The 17952-nt window shown below is 39.6% G+C and overlaps 1 protein-coding gene across 1 annotated transcript in view; it reads right to left on the minus strand.

Moving 5' to 3' along the window:
- Window positions 1-2914: 2914 nt before the first annotated feature.
- The window catches only part of LOC101428342 (zinc finger protein 596-like), a 174541-nt gene continuing 159503 nt past the window's right edge, over window positions 2915-17952 (minus strand). The window contains exon 7 of the mRNA XM_071207795.1: window positions 2915-7314. Within this exon, the coding sequence (XP_071063896.1) occupies window positions 7201-7314 (114 nt within the window). The 3' untranslated portion in view covers window positions 2915-7200. The remainder of the gene's footprint in view (window positions 7315-17952) is intronic.

The raw sequence follows: 17952 nt of genomic DNA on the forward strand, positions 1-17952 counted from the left end.
ATACAGCTGAGGCACCAGGCCTTGAAAGACACAGGATCTTTTTTTTTTTTTTTAGTTCTTTACATTATTTTACTTTATTTATTTATTTATTTTTAATTGTCTTTTTTAAAGATACATACATCACCAAAAATGTTACTTTGAAAATTATGAGAGGTTACAATATACCCCACATCACCCCCACTCCTACCACTTCAACAACCTTTTCCATCATTGTGGCACATTCATTGCATTTGGTGAATACATTTTGGAGCATGCCACACTGCACGGATTATAGTTTACATTGTAGTTTACACTCTCCCCCAGTCCATTCAGGGGATTATGGCAGGATATATAATGTTCAGCATCTGTCCTGCAAGATCATTTAGGACAAGTCCAAGTCCCAAAAAATGCCCCCACATCACTTCTCTTCTTCCCTCTCCCTCCCGTCAGCAACTACTGTGCCCACTGTCTCCACATCAGTAATACAATTTCTTCCATTGCTAGAGTCACAGTAGTTCTGTAATAGAATACAAATAAGTACACTCTAAGCCATATTTTAATCCTCCATCCTGAGGACCCTGAGATGGTGATGTCCACTCCACCTCCAAATTGAGATGGAGCTTACAGCCCACATGATTGATAGATGTGATTCTCCTGCTTGCAGTTGTAACCACTCTCAGTTCCTTGGTGTGGTTGTTGACCATCTTCACATCCCTGTTAGCTAACTAGGGTAAATCCAATGAACTGGAAAGTAGGAGTTGCAACTCTGCTAAGACTCAGGACCCAGCTGGCACATAGCCAGTCCAGAGATTCAAGTCTCCTGAGTATACACCAACCCCAGCACCAACCACATGTTCAGTAAAATTGATAGAAGCAGCATGGGTAGAAAGGTTACATCTGAATCTAACTCCATCACACTCAGGAGCACAAATTGCAAAGTAGGGCCCACTGGCAAGGCACCGAACTCCAGAGCCATCTTCCATGCTTGTAGAACCTGTGTGTCTCTGTAACCATCAGGAGGACCTGGGGTTGCATCTGCTTTGGCTGTCCCTGGGATCCTGCTGAGACATGCATAAGTGTGACCCCTCTGATGATCTCCCAACTCATTTTGGTATCTCTTAGCCATATAAACTCATTTGTCTTTACCATATCCCCCTTTTATTCTAGTTGCATCACCAGCTGGTGATTGGTAGTAATCCCTCAGGACCAGGGAGGCTCATCCTGGGAGTCAATGTCTAACACTGGGGAGAAGGTAATGCATTTACATTCTGAGTTTGGCTTAGAGAGTGGCCACATTTAAGCATCATGGAGGCTCTCAGAGGGTAACTGTTAGGCACCCTGTAGCTCTAAGCCTGTTGTAGAATTTGAGGGAGGTTCAATTATTTGCATATAGAAAGGCCAGGACTCAGGAATGATTTTGAGAAGGAAAAATGGTTTATTGACAGCCGGCCAGACTTGGGAGCTTTCTGTTGCAAACCTGAGCCCCAAACAAGAATTTTGAGTTCCTTTTATACAGAGGAAGGGCTAAATCATTCTTTGTTTCAGTGCTCAATAGGTTTGAATTAGCATATATATCTTCCACATCCTAGGTAAGCTTTTAGCATGGACTTCATACATTCTAGATAAGCTTTTAGCACATTTGGTTTGTATTTTCCCTGAATATTTAAAGTTTATAGAGTTTGCATTGATAAACTGTTTCCTGGGACTGGAGTCGTTGCCATGGTTACCAAGGGCAGGGCTGCAGCCTCTCACCATCCCACACCTGCAAGTCAGGACAGACAGTTTAGGTTAAAGTTATCTCCAAAGAGACAAAGAGCCTCCCACCCATAGCCCACATCAAGTCTAGTTGAAATTTCAGGCACACAGGCTCATAAGTATAGTCATCAGTATCAAGGGCTCATCATTGGAGTATCCTTCTTCACTGGTCTTTGCCTTTGCACTTGAGGCATTGTTGCTGTTCCATTGGGGAATGTGACAGCTCCCTGGCTAGTAGTTCAGCACTCCCTCAGTTGTCATTTGTAACTCTACTATGAAAATACCCAATGAATAACCAAACATTTTTTATACCCTATATACATGCCCTGGAAAACTCCCTCCCTACCATGTGTCTCCCATCTATAACACCCCACACGAGCATTACTCCCCTGCCATAGTTGAACTCCTCTGTGGTCCAAAACTTCTTAAAAAATGAAGCCTAATATATTGAGGAAGTTTAATCAGTAGGAAAATGAAATAGTATTGTTAGGATCTTGATGTAATGGGTTCAAGGTTAAGAATTTAGGAGTTGGTTAAGAAAACTTTGGCCACTAAGTGGTAGCAAAGCACAAATTACCTGTCTGCATGTTTCTGACAGTTTTGCATTGTGAGGGTTGGTGCCTCACAGCTGGAGGAGTCTTTCAAAAGTTAGGGGCAGGAGGAAGCCCCAAGAAGGGAATTAGGACCAGAAGGAAAATTCCCAAACTCCTGAGGGAGAGATTTAGGCAATGTCATAAACTCAGCACAATGGGAAGCATCTGGGCCAGAAAGACCCAAGCTACCAAAGTGGCTTGGGGCTTTACAAATGCAGAATTGTATTTTATCAATGGCCAGGGGATGTTGAGTGCAGTTTTGCAAAGTATGAAAACTAGGTAATATATAATTGGCTAAAAATTGCTTGTTTGGAATATTTTTAAATACAATTGTGTTACACATTGCATTTAGACCCACAGGTTTGCAGAAAGAGCAAGGCTGTTGTGACAAGTAAAAAACACACAGGGGACATGATCCTTCCTATAGAAAAATCCAAAGAACCCACAAGGAAACAATTAGAGTAGTTAACAAATTCAGCAAAGCTGCAGACTATAAGATTAATATAAAAAATCAGGTGTGCCTTTATACTACAGCAATGAAAAGACCAGAAAAGATTTTTAAAAATAATTCCACAATAACTCATAGAAGAAAAAATAGATAGGAATAAATTTACTCAAGAGGGGTGAAGGATTTGTACACTGAAAATTATAAAACACTGCAGAAGGAATTTAAAGAGAATCCTAATAAATAACAGGATATTGCTTGTTCATTGAATGGAGCTTTTAATATTAAGATATCTGTACTACACAAAACAATCAATGCAATACATGTGAAAGTTCCTGCAGACTTTTTGAAGAAATGAAAAGGCTGAGCTTTCCATTCCTATGGAATTGCAACAAGCCCTCAATAGTCAAATCAATATTACAAAAGAAAAGCAAAATTGGACTTACCACATTTCCTGATTTTGAAACTTAATACAAAGCCACAGTAATCAAAACGGTGCAATACTGGCATAAAGATAGACATATAGACCAATAGTATAGACCTGAGTTCAGATACTTTGGTCAGGTATCTATGGCCAACTGCCTTTTGACAATGATGCCAAGTACATTAACTAAGGAAGGAAGGACTCTTTAACAAATGGTGCTGGGAAAACTGAATATCCAATTTTAAAAGAATAAAAGATACATTGATCAATGGAATAAAATTGAGTTCAGAAATACATCTTCACCTCTATGTTCAATTGATTGTCTACAAGGCTACCAAGTCCACCCAGCTGGGACAGAGCAATTTCATCAACCAGTGGTGCTGGGAGAATGGATATCCATATCCAAAAGAATGAGAGATGACTCCTAGTTCACACCTTATATGAAAATAACCTCAAAAGATATTGTAACACAGGAGGGCTAAGACTGGGAAGGCTGACTGAATACTTTTGATATTCCAAAGAAGCCACACAGAAAGCCATAAGGCCAGCAGCAGCTATACCATTTACCCACATGTCTCAGCGACCGCTGTAGGGCAGTGACCACACCAAACTGTGGGATGACTAAGATTATATAGGGCTAGACAATACAAAGAGGTGGGTTGGCTAATGCATAGATCAGCTCAAGGGTGCACATAGCCTATCAAATAATTAGCAGTGAATGTTTTCCTATAGGAGGATGATCATGTGGTTTCCCAGAACAGTAATTCAAGGGTTTGGGCAATTAATATTCTTTTGTAGCAGACTGATTGCACTCTTAGTGCCAATATCTCCCTTGCTGAGGGGGAATGGGCCATCAATTGATATGGCCCTCCCTCCATCAGCCCTTCTGCCTGCAATTTAATGAAAGGGCATTCCTTATATTTATCTTAGACTCCACCCCAATGCCCTTTCCACCATACAATCTGCCTGCCAGTCTATCACAATATCTGAGAGGTCAGAGCATTGGAGCACTGTTGCCAAATACCACAATAACAATAAAGTGAACAGCAACAGATTGAAAGTCCACCTCCAAATGCTAAGAGACAAATGAATATATGTTTCTGTTGGGTTTGGAGGGAAGCAGAGGAAGGGAGGTGTCTTAGAAATCAGATAGGTAGCTGAGGATACTTTAAACAAAGCCTTTAATGAGAAAGAGCTTAGCAGGCAGACTGAGTCTAGAATAAATACCAGCCCTGAGGGAGGGGGGAGAGAGTTTTTAGAACTTGTTCTGGGCATAGAATACAAAGGGCTAGGTTGTGATGGTTTAAGTTAACTTTGTCGTTTTAGGGTCAGGTCATAACTCATGTCAATTTTGTAGGTCCACCTGTGTTCTGGGTGTTATCATTTCTCTGATGGGGGTTGCTACATTCCTATTGGCAGAAATCTTTCAGCAAGGGAGTGGAGGCAGGATCTCTGGTTTCACAGCAACCAGGGATGGAAAGACGGGAACCCTAGGCCTACATCTCAGACTCTTTTTATTTTTTTGCTGGGGGAAAAGGATGATGGTCTGTCTTCTGTAGCTACTTCCTGCTGACTGTGGTATAGAACTGTCCTTAACAGTTATCTTGTGCCAGGGGTTGGTAGCATGAGCTTGCTGTATGAGAAACACATTGCTGATGGCGTGATTCATCATAGCATCAACAGTCCTGTGGAGGAAACTCGTTAGGAATTGTATAAGGAATCATTCTGAGGAGAAGGATTATCAAGATTAATATGAGAGAGGTTAGGAAGAACATAAGGAGGGCTTTAAGTCAGGAGGTGTTGTGTGCATTTTTTTCTGGCTTGTTTGATGGTCTTGTGCTTACTGGGAGGATCATGTGGGTTTTTCAGAATAGTTGCTAATTTCTTCCCTGCTGAGGAGGAATGGGCCATGGCTGACATAGCTTTCTCTTTCCCAGCCTTTTTGCCTATAGGTTAGGGAAAGTGTATTTTTCTATATATTCTACACAGGGGGAAGCGAATCTTTCATTCTTCCCCGTGACTTTTTCACTTTTCATTCTATGTGTAAATATTTTGAGATATCACCTGAGCAGTTAGGATATTGAAATATTGCATCTAGGTTATACAACAACAATATAAAAGATATGGGTTGTTATGTTCCTATTGGCAGAAACCCTTAGGCAAGGGAGGGGAGGCAGGAACTCTGGTTTTGTATCAATTAGGGATGGCAAGATGGCGTCTCTGGGTCTAACAGTTTCCAGAATCAGGTTAGAGAATTAAACCAATAAAAAAGAAGGTCAGTAGCTAAGCTATTCATTTGCTCAATATGTTGCCTCAGGTGATTAAATGTTGGTGAAACAAGAGAGCATCAGGAATATATTTACAACATTAGATATTAATGTTTGACAGTGAATTTACATAATTTGGTGGGTAACCATTTCACATTACAGATTTCCTTTTGTTGTTTCATACAGACAGAGGCAAATTATGCTGGTCTTACAGTGTACAAGCAATACTTTCATCAGTATGCATTAAAAATCAGTTTAAGCATAAGAAAAGTTACATAGACACACAGAGATTCAGTGGGAATAGGAGACCTCTGATTATTAACAATGGTTTCATAACAATGTTTAGGGTCATTTTTATTTCCCATGGACTTAATATTACCAACCAGTGAGGCTGCATAGGCCAGAACCATGGCCAAATGACCTCATTTTTCCCAGTTTGTATAGTTTGAGGCATAGGCAACAACAAATTATTATTACTTCCCCTTTTGGGTTGTAGGACAACCTACATAATTCATAACTTTAGTGCCTGCATCAGTCCTGCTGTTAGCATCTTAACTGGAGCTGAGGCCACAGCCTACAGCACTGAGTTTAAATTTAGTAATTGTAAAGATCCCTTGTCACCTTTTATCTGTTTAATTAAAAGGCCATTCATTTTTTAAATAAAAAGTCTAAATAATATCCAGGTTCACAGTCTAAGCCAATATGAGGTGAATGATAAGTGGAATTTATTGGTCACTGTCAACTTGGGCTTGCACCCCATATAGAGCACTTATATTTTCTCAGCAGCAAATAATAGCTGGCTATTTACAAGTGTTCTGTTGCAGTGTCTGCAGCAGAGAAAGCATGCCTTGCCCCTCCAAAGATGGGAGGTTCCAATGCAACTTACTTGCCATCATGTTACTGGAGTCTGTGCTCAGCCAATATGTATCATCTGGTATCACAGATGGTCAGGTTGAGCATGATGGACACTCATGGGTAATGTCCATGGGTTCCTGGTGAGTAACAGCAGCTGGAACTCTGCTACAGGGTCCGGTAGCCATGATATCTGCTTTTTCTGTGAAGCCACTTTGCTGATTTTTGGGTCTCAATAGTATAGCTCTGGATCTTTGTGAAGACATCTGCCTCAATAATCCTGAGAAGGGTGTTAGAGGAGCAGGCAGGGACATGATAGATAGTTAACTGCAACTGCTGGAAGGCATATGTCCCTCCACAGATCTCTATCCCACAGAGGGCAGCTCACAATGGTTGATTGTTCCTGTCTCATTTTTATTATTTGCAATCCATCCTGGATAGAGATGGCAGTTTTCAGAGTGACTGGAAGCTGTTGGGTTAAGCCCTTCACTTGCAACAGGGCATGGTATGTTGCACATAGTTGCTTTTCTAAGGGCCTATATTGTACTTTGATCCCTTTCCACAGTTGTGACTAAAACCTAAGGGGTAATTGTTTAAAATGTTGCCTCTGCCAAAAACCCCAATCAAAGTCAACATTGGTGCTGGCCACATTCAGTTCACAGAGTATGGGTTCACCCCCTTATTACTTGAGCTTGTGTTATTGCCCTTTTACTTTTTCAAAAGCAACCTGCTGGGAGTTCCTCCCATTCCCATGCACAACCTTTCCTGATTAGCACTCACAATGATTTTAGTATCTGAGGTAATAGAAGAATGAAGGGTTTTCAGTACCCCAACAACCCCAGAGAGGGGCTACAGCCAAAAGTTTCTTCCATGCAGCCAGATCCTTCACCAAGAGGCCAGGACAGAAGGTGTGGGCTCTGCACATAGCCTTGGGAAGCACTGTAAAAGTTCAGTGTTGACCTTCGCACATGAAGGTGAATACAGGCCGACTTGCCTTGCCTAAGGAGATAGTAAGAAGGCCTTAGGAAGTTCTAAAACAAAGTGATAGTGATGTAATTGGATATTAATTTCTTGTAACAAACTAGCAATATTTGGGACTGCTGCATACAGCAATGGTGTTACTTTAATTTACAATAATCTACTGTTATGTACCACTCCTGGCAGCTCCCAATGGTCACTCTATTACTGCAGCCATAGAGTTGCTTCCTTAGTAGATATAGGGCAAATCAATTTAATACATGAAAAAGCATCTGCCTCTTGATTTCTAGGTGGAGAGGTTGTTTCTGTGACACACACCATTTTTAAAAATAATTAAAACCACAATTAACAACATTATACTTTCATCTTATATTATGCCAAAACATTGTTAAAATTCCAGAAGTTTTATATTCAACTTATATCAAATAAACAACCATCTCATTACTTTAATTTTCATTTTATACCTTTACCATGATTTCATTAATTAACAGGTATTTTATTTTAGCAGTAAAGGAAGAAATACTTTCTCCATTATTTTATGAAAACCTAATAATCCCAATGGAATCAATATTATCTTTTCCTTACCACCACTTTAATTTGCAGATTGAAGAGGCCTCTGACAGGTTTTCCTGTTATGAAGTTACTTTTTGCTATTATCATCAATTCAGTTTCTGTTTAAAAATGACTCCTTGAATTATCCATTTAAACATTTCAGTTTAAACAATTTTTCTATAAACTTCTTATAACTATTCATAATCACAGATGTAGTGGAGAAATTCGGGTATGCGCGGTTTCGAAGGCCAGGACACGAGAATACCGAGAAGGAAGTTGGTTTATTTCGACCGGCCGGGCTCGGCGGACTCTTGTCCTAATAAAAACCGAGCCCCGAACAGCCTTTTCCAGACCCTTTTATACAGAGGATATAGGATTAGGAAGACTAACAGTGATGGTAAACAGACCTTTGGTTAGGTTCTTCAGTGTTTGATCTTAGTATCAGATAGGTTATTTCCTCCAGGTGAGTTACATATTCTCCACATCCAAGCCAGTTTGGATTAGCATAGCTCCACATCGTCTGGAGGCAGCCCTGAATACACACTCAGTCTCACATCCCTTCTGAACATTCAAAGACTGTAGGGCCTATATTACTTATTTGGCCATCTTGGAGACTAGGTACTCTTGGAAATAATTTTGATTTAATGCACAGGCTATATCACAGACACTATAGTTACTTCATCTTAAGACAAATTTCACCTTCACAAACATTCTCCTACAGAATGCTACCTTCTACAATACATTCAATAAGTTTTGCCCTACAAATTTCCATTATGCTTTTAAGAAAATCAGCCATTTTATCTTAGAACAAAACACACTCCCTTAAGCAAACTTTTCAAATTTTAGTCAGCATTTCCTCAAATCTTTGTATCTTTCTATATCCATTTAAGTAACACATCCCTCATTCACTTAAATAAGAAAAATAAATTATTCATTTCAATTTAGGTAAAAACAATTTTAAAAAAGAATTTGAAGTAATTTCATTAGTAAAAACATAATTTTCATCATTGCAAAGATTTAACACACATAATGCTAATTTATATTAATAGTATCCATACTTATTTATTAATATAAGCACTTATTTAAATTTTTGGCCATTTGAATAGAGCACTCAAGATTTTCCAATAGTTAATTTATTTGTTTTCTCTTTTTCATCACTGTGGGACATTGCATTTGGTGAATATATTTTGAAGCACTGCTGCACCACATAGATTATAGTTTACATTGTAGTTTACATTCTCCCTCAGTCCATTCAGTGGATTATGGTAGGATATAAAACGTCCAGCATTGGTCCCTGCAATATCATTTAGGACAACTACAAGTCCCCAAAATGCCCCCACATCACATCTCTTCTACCCTCTCCCTGCCCTCAGCAACTATTTTGGACACTGTTCCCACATCAATGATACAGTTTCTTCCATTGCTAGAGACACAATAGCTCTATAGTAGAATACCAGTAAATCCACTCTCATCCATGTTTTATTCCTCCATCCTGTGGACACTGGAATGGTGATGACCACTCTACCTCTAAATTGAGAGGGGGCTTAGATTCCACATGGTTGATGGATGCAATTCTCCTGCTTATAGGTGTAGACACTCTTGGTCTGGGTCTAAAGTTGGTTTCCTGCAGACAGTATATTTATGGGTAATATTTCCTTATCCAGTCTGCCAATCTGTAATTCTTGACTGTGAATTTAATCCATTAACATTCAGTGTTAATACACTCAAGGAATTACTTATATTAGCCCTTTCTCTGGGCCAGATTTGTGTATGTCATATGTTGCTGTTATTTCTCTTTTTGTCTTTTTAATTGTTTTTACACTCTCCTCCAACTCTGTCTCTCCTGGTTTTTTTCTTTCATCCTGCAGAACTCCCTTCAGTATTTCTTGAAGGACAGTTTTCTTATTGTCATATTCTCTTAATTTCTGATTATCTGTGAATGTTTTGAATTCTCCATCAGGTTTTGATTGCCAGTTTTGCTGGATAGAGTAATCTTGGCTGTAAATTATTTTCTTTTAGTAACTTGACTATGTCATACTACTGCCTTCTTACCTCCATGGTTTCAGATATGAAATCAGCACTTAATCTTATTGAGCTTCCTTTGTATGGGATGGTTCCCCTTTCTCTTGTTGTCTTTCATATTTTTTTCTTTGTCTTGAGCATTGGATAATTTGACAAGTATATGTCTTACAGTAGGCCTGTTGGGATTTATACTGTTTAGGGTGTGCTGCATTTCCTAGACATGTACATCTATCAGCTTCAATAGGTTTTTAAAGTTTTCAGCCTTTATTTCATCCAACAACCCTTTTGTCCCCTTTCCTTCTCTTCTCCTTCTGGGATGCCTATAATGCATGTCTTTCTGCATTTTATATTGTCATTCAAATCCCTAATTCCCTGCTGGATTTTTCTAACTTTTTATCTATCAATTCTACTATCTGTTTCATTTCAGATGTACTGTCTTCAGCATCAATAATTCTTTCCTCTGCCTCTTCAAAACCTGTTATTTGCTGAGAGTATATTTTTTATTTCTTGGTTTGTGCCATTCATCATCATATCTGTTACCTTTTTCATATGTTTACAATTTCTTCAGCATTCTCTCCAAGTGTTTTCATCTTTTCATATTTTTTAAATTAATTGCCTTTTTTAAAAAGAGACATAGATCACAAAAAGTATTACATTAAAAAATATAAGAGGTTCTTATATACCCCACAACCCAACCCACTCCTCCCACATCAACAACCTCTTTCATCATTGTGGCACATTCATTGCATTTGGTGAATACATTTTAGAGCAATACTGCACCACATTGCATATAGTTTACATTGTAGTTTACACTCTTCCCAAAAAAATTCAATGGGTTTTGGCAGGATGTATAATGTCCAGCATCTGACCCTGCAATATCATTGAGGACAACTCCAAGTCCCAAAAATGCCCCCCACATCACCTCTCTTTTTCTCTATCCCTGCCCCCAGCAACTACCATGGCCACTGTCTCCATACAATGATACAGTTTCTTCAATTGCTAAAGTCACAATAATTTTATAGTAGAATACCAGTAAGTCCACTCTAATCCATATTTTATTCCTCCAACCTGTGGACCCTGGGAGACTTCAAAAAGAGTCAGGAGGTCATCATGGGGGTCATGTGTGCAAAAGTCTCAGCAGGATCCCAGAGACAGTCAAAGTAGATACAACCCCAGGTAGTGGTCCTCCTGATGGCTGTGGAGACACACAGATTCTAAAGTCATGGTAGAAGGCTCTGGAGCTCAGTGTCTTTATTTATTTATTTATTTATTTACTTTAAAGATTTATTTATTTATTTATTTAATTCCCCCCTCCCCCTGGTTGTCTGTTCTCGGTGTCCATTTGCTGTGTCTTGTTTCTTTGTCTGCTTCTGTTGTCGTCAGCGGCACGGGAAGTGTGGGCGGCGCCATTCCTGGGCAGGCTGCTCCTTCTTTCGCGCTGGGCAGCTCTCCTTATGGGTGCACTCCTTGCGCGTGGGGCTCCCCTACACCAGGGACACCCCTGCGTGGGGCGGCACTCCCTGCGCGCATCAGCACTGCACATGGGCCAGCTCCACAGGGGTCAAGGAGGCCCGGGGCTTGAACCGTGGACCTCCCATGTGGTAGACGGATGCCCTAACCACTGGGCCACATCTGTTTCCCTGGAGCTCAGTGTCTTGTCAGTGGGCCTTACTTTGGAATTTGTACTGCTGAGTGTGATGGAGTAGGACTCATATGTGACCTTTCTACACATGCCTTTTCTGTCACTTTTGCTGAGCCTGTGGTTGGCTCTGGGGTTTGTGTATACTCTGGAGACTTGAATCTCTATACTGGCCATGTGCCAGCTGGGCACTGAGCCTCAGCAGAGTTGCAACTCCTACTCTCCATTTCACTGGACTTACTCAGGTCAGCTAACAGGGAGGTGAAGTTGGTTAACCAACACACCAGGGAACTGAGAGTGCCTATAATTGCAAACAGGAGCATTGCATCCATCAACTATGTGGGATCTAAGCACCCTCTCAATTTAGAGGTGGAGTGGACATCACCATCCCAGGGTCCACAGGATGCAGGAATAAAGTATGGATTAGAGTGGACTTACTGATATTCTACTATAGAACTATTGTGAATGTAGCAATGGAAGAAATTGTATCATTGCTATGGAGACAGTGGCCATGGTAGTTGCTGAGGGCAGGGGAAGGGAAGAAGAGATGTGATGTGGGACATTTTTGGGACATGGAGTTGTCCTAAATGATATTGCAAGACAGATGTTGGACATTACATATCCTGCTATAACCACACTGTATGGACTGGGGGAGAGTATAAACTACAATGTAAAGCATAATCTTTATGGTGCTGCAGTGCTCCAAAATGTATTCACCAAATGCAGTGAATGTGCCACAACGTTGGAAGAGGTTGTTGATTTGGGAGTAGTGTGGGGGTGGGGGGGTATATGGGAATATCATACATATTTTTAAAGATTTATTTCTTCTTTCTTTCTTTACTCCCCCCTTTGCAAATTGCTTGCTATCTGCTCTCTGTGTCCATTTGCTATATGCTCTTCTGTGTCTGCTTGTCTCAATTGTTGCAGCATCTTGCTTTGCTGGCTCTCTGTAGGCATGGGCTGTCAGCCCTTCGTGCACACAGGCTGTCAGCTCTCTCCATGTGCAGACTGTCAGCTCTCTGCAGGTGTGGGCCAGCTTGCTTTCACAATGAGACCCTGGGACGTGGACCCAGTACCTCACATATGGTAGATGGGAGCCCAGTTGATTGAGCCATAGCTGCTTCCCCCTCTTATATATTTTTTATCAAAATTTAAAATTGTTTTATTAAAGGGACTTGTCAAGAAAGTAATGACACCCTATAGAATGGGTGAAAATAATTGCTAACCATATATCTGACAAAGGTTTCATATCCAGAATATATAAACAACTGCTGCAACTCAATACTAGAAAAGCAAACAACTCATTTAAAAAATGGGTAAAGTATTTGAATAGACATTTTTTTGAAGTCTTGTAACAGCTTTGTTTATAATCTCCAAAATCTGAAAGAAACCGAGATATCCTAACACAGGTGAGTATAAAAAGCACACGGTGCTGTATCTGCAAAATGAAATATATTGAGCTGTTCAGTGATAAAATGAAATCTTCCATCTGGTCAAAAAAGATAAACTTAAATGATTATTACTCATTGAAAGAAATCAGTTTAATAATTCTACAAATGTATGATACCAATTGTGTGATATTCTTTTATTTATTTTTTATTTTCGTTTAATGTTACATTCAAAAATATTTTTGTGATATATATATATTTTTAAAATACATATAAAAATAAAGATAAAAGGAACTTTTTAAAGAGACTCCTATGTCTAAAGTCTCTTTCATATTCAAAGCATTTATAGCATGAGTTCTCTTATTCCATCGAAGGTGAGGATATTGACTAATTTTTTTCCACATTAATGACATTCATACGGTTTTTCTTCAATTTGAAAAATCTCATGTTGTCTAAGGTTAGAAAAATTGATATTTAAAATTTCAATAATATACTTACAGTTCTTGCCCAGTGTGCATTCTTTCATGATGTCTGAGGGTAAAACTATGAGTGAAAGGTTTCCCATCTAGATGATATTTATAGATTTTCTCTCAATGTGAGTTCTCTCAAGTTCTTTAAGTGAAAATTAATGAATGAAGACTGTTACACATAGATAATGTTCATGGTTTTTTTCTCCAGTGGAAGTTCTTCTTTGTTGACTTGGAGAAGAGCAATGAACAAAGGCTTTCCCACATAAATGGCATTCATAGACTTTCTCTTCAGTGTGAATTCTCCCATGTTGTCTAAAAATAGAATATAGACTGAAGGCTTTCCTGCATATGTGACATTCATAGGGCTCCTTTCCTCTGTGAATTATCTCATTTTGCCTATGATGAAAAATCTAATGAAAACTTTCCCACATAGAAGGTAACCATATACTTTCTCTCCAAAATGAGCTTCATTGTTTTGTTTGTGGACAGAGATTTCAATAAAAGCTATAGCACTTCAATAGCATTCACATGGTTTACTTCTAGTATAATTCTTCTTATTTTGATTAAAAGATGACTGGTCACTGAGAATTTTCCAAGTGGTTTGCTGAAATATGGTTTCTTTGTCAAGTTAATTAATGCATTTTGAGTCACTTGGATCTGTAAGTGGAATCTTCTTGCAAATAATTACATTCAAAGGAATTATTTTTGGTGTGAGATCTCTACTGTGGGGAATTAGATGGAAGACTGTAAAACATTCATCCATATACATGAAAGTCTTCATTTCCCTATATATATGAATCCTAGGCTAATTCTTTAGTGAGAGTGTCTAATGAAAACCTTGCCAATGCTAGTTTCAATACATTATTCTCCTCTATACATGGAGATTTGCTCTATTATAGCATTTCAATTGTAGAGCTATCTGATCAGTTTTAAGATTCAAGATGTTTCAAACTTTATGTACGTGAACCTTATTTATGCAATTGTCTTTTTATAAGAACTCCAGTTAGAGTTTTGCATTCAGTTTAATTTTTCCCTATCTTCAAACTATCCAAAAATTTTAGCATTTAATCTCTAAATTAATTACAATTAGTCAATTGTACTGAGTTCCTAATTTATTCCACACCCAGGTATCTATTTGGAAAACCAGGGTTCACGTCAATGATACTTACTGATGACATGCTGTTAGAAGTGTCCTGCTACAGATAGGTAGCATAAATATCATTTCTTATTTTTTAAAGTAATTTTTCCTTCCTGTAAAAATTGTGGAGGCTTTAATAATGTATTTGACTGGGATCTTAACAGCTGGCAAATGTCTAGACAATGTGCACTTGGTCTCAACCCTGCATCTTTAGAAGTTTATAATGAATCTGAAATTTCTCACTGGACGAGCCCTCACAGTCTATATTATAAGACAAAAAGAGATTTACCCAGGGAGTTCATGATTCTGGGTCGTCCTCTTTTGGCAGATTGCTGCTATCTTGTCTTTAGGTTAAGGAAAATGAAAACATAATTAGAAATCTATCCCAATAGGTGTACTTACTGAATCTACTGTTTGAGCTACAGCTGCAGAGCAAAAGGTATTAGATTCATTACCTAAACTTCTTTTAGACAATAGCATTAAGAAACTTGATTATATGTAAGTTGAATAAGGACTCGTTTTTGACACTGATAGCTGGAAATTGTGCTTATTAAAATATTTCTTCACTTAAGTAGCTCTGAAATTCTAATATGCTAATTAGATGTTTTTCTATTAATCTAATTTTAAAAGTTTGTCTTTGCATTTGGTTCCAAAATTATATTAACCAGAAATTGTCAATTTTGTTAACAGGAATAAGATAATGTCTCATCTCAAAGCAAAACCAGACAGAATGGTGCCAGGAGAACTCTAAATCTGTAACTCTCCTCAGAGACCAAAAAAATTGATTGATATTATTGAGTGGTTGGCTGAGAAAGAAGTAATGACGAACTTGCACATAGGAACCTGCACATCTAAACTGGCTTTTTAGCTGGTGAAGCCAAGGACAGGTTTAATATGCTTGAGTCAATGCAGATCTGAGAATTTGTACACATCCTCCTTACAAGACCCTTGGAGGCATCACTTGACATTTTTTTAAAATGTGTTTTTTCTCACCTAACCCATTTTCTTTTACTTTCGTCTATAGAAGCCCTCGCTCCCAGTCTCACTTTGAACTGTTTGGGGAAGAGATCCCAGTTCCTTGCTTGTGCACTTGCAATAAATCACCTTCTCTGAGAGATGTGTTTCTCCTTTATGGCATCAGATACAGCAGACCCTTTTATTAAGGACATAACTACCCCAGGGTCCACAGGATGGAGGAATGGAGCATGGATTAGAGTGGACTTACTGGTATTCTACTGGGGAACTATTATTAGTAAGGGAAGAAACTGTAGTATTGATGTGGAGAAAGTGGCCATGGTAGCTGCTCATGGTAGGGAGAGGGAAGAAGAGATATGATGTGGGGGCATTTTCAGGATTTGGGAGTTGTCCTGGGTGGTGCTGCAGGGACAGATGCTGGACATTGTATGTCCTGCCATGGCCCACTGGGTGGACTGGGGGAGAGTGTAGACTACAATGTAGACCACTGTCCATGTGGTGCAACAGTGCTCCAAAATATATTCACCAGGTGCAGTGAATGTACCATGATGATGGAAGAGGCTATTGATGTGGGAGGAGTGGGATAGTGGCAGTGGGGGTTATATGGGGACCTCATATTTTTTGAATGTAACATTTAAAAGAAAAAAAGAAAAAAAAGAATTGTCATGTTTGACATAACAACATTGCCAACATCATCTGTTGTATTTGGGTCAATACCTCTGGGGACATTGAAACACACTTGCAAGAAAAAATTGAACAAGAACACATCTGTAAGACTCAGACAAAAAGAAGAGAGGAGAGAACCCCACCAGAGTGGGGGTGGTGTGGGTCAGCCACTAACCCCACCTCCAATTCCAGGTCGTTAGCTCTGTGATGCAAGGCCTTTTAGAGGAAGCCTATCATAGCAGTTTTATATTGTTTATGAATTCCAAAAATAGATACTGGATTATGTTTGTAAACTGGTCTGTTCTTCTGGGCATCTTAGATTGCATTATCTTTTACTTTTGCTTGTTTAAATTATATGATGTGGAGAAAGTGGTCATGGCAGATGCGGATGCTAGGGAGAGGGAAGAAGAGATATGATGTGGGGGCATTTTCAGGATTTGGGAGTTGTCCTGGGTGGTGCTGCAGGGACAGATGCTGGACATTGTGTGTCCTGGCATGGCTCACTGGGTGGACTGAGGAGAGTGTAGACTACAATGTAGACCAGTGTCCATGTGGTGCAGCAGTGCTCCAAAATGTATTCACCAGGTGCAGTGAATGTGCCATGATGATAGAAGAGGTTATTTATGTGGGAGGAGTGGGGTGAAGGGGGTGGGGGTATATGGGGACCTCGTATTTTTTGGATAGAACATTTAATAAAGAAGAAAATGAAAAAATATATAATTAGGGCTTTGATTGGGTCACATTAGTAAGGCATTGGGTCTCTGTTTCCCTGGTGGGTGGGGATTCAGAGAAAACAGCATGGCAGAGGAAAGAGTTGGCATTTTGATGCTGAAGCTCTAGAATGTAAATACACAGAGAAGCAGATACGTGAGGAAAGAGAGAAGGCTCCATTAGACATGGTATTGGCCCTGAAGCAAGAAAGAAATCTCCATTAGCCATGGCAGAAGCCTCAATAAGAAAGATGAGCTGTTTACCTTGTAGTTTACAGCTGGTCTTGTGGAGAGAACAGGGCAGCTGAGCCCAGAGAGAAACAAGACTCAGAAAGAGATGAGACTTATCACAGCCTACAGCTGAGATTGGAAGAACCTGGGACCATGGAGCCTTAAGAGGAAGAGAAAGGCATCACTCACAGACATCACTAACCATCTTGCCCAACACTTGGCAAATGACTTTGAGTGAGAAAGTACCTCTTATGGTACCTTGAGTTGAACTCTTTAAGGCCTGGTAGCTGTAAACTTCTACCCAAACTAAACACCCTTTTAAAAACCCAACAGATTTTTGGAACTTTGCATCAGCACCCCTTTGATTGACTAATAAACCTGTCCATACACAGCAAAGACCCAGGAAGTATAAGTGGAGATTCTGCCTACTGCACCAAGTGACCTCTGCCTGAGCACCAGCTTATGGAATCCCACATATCTACTCACATCCTACACAATCTGCCTGTCCAAAAAGCTGACCTGAGTATCCAGCTTCAAGGGCATTTCTTCTCAGCTGGTGATGCATCCAGACAGCCTGGCTCCAAGTCCAGGACCTGCCATTCTCCATCTCGACCCCTTGTTGGGATTTCTATTCATAGCAGAACTGATCAGATTCTCAATTTGGCTACATTTACTGGGTTGAGGGAATGGTCCCAATGCACAATATCTTGTGTTTCATGAAGTCACACATGTAGGCCACGGAGGATCTTGGCACCCATGGCTCCTGCATGGCCAATGCTTTGGGTGAACATTGACTTTATGTGTTGGATTGTTCCCAGTTTGGGTCTGAGGGCCAAAGACTGAGCTTGGTATGGGACAGGTGTTGTGT

The sequence above is a fragment of the Dasypus novemcinctus genome, chromosome 14, assembly GCF_030445035.2.
Source record: "Dasypus novemcinctus isolate mDasNov1 chromosome 14, mDasNov1.1.hap2, whole genome shotgun sequence".
NCBI classification, from domain to species: Eukaryota; Metazoa; Chordata; class Mammalia; order Cingulata; family Dasypodidae; genus Dasypus; species Dasypus novemcinctus.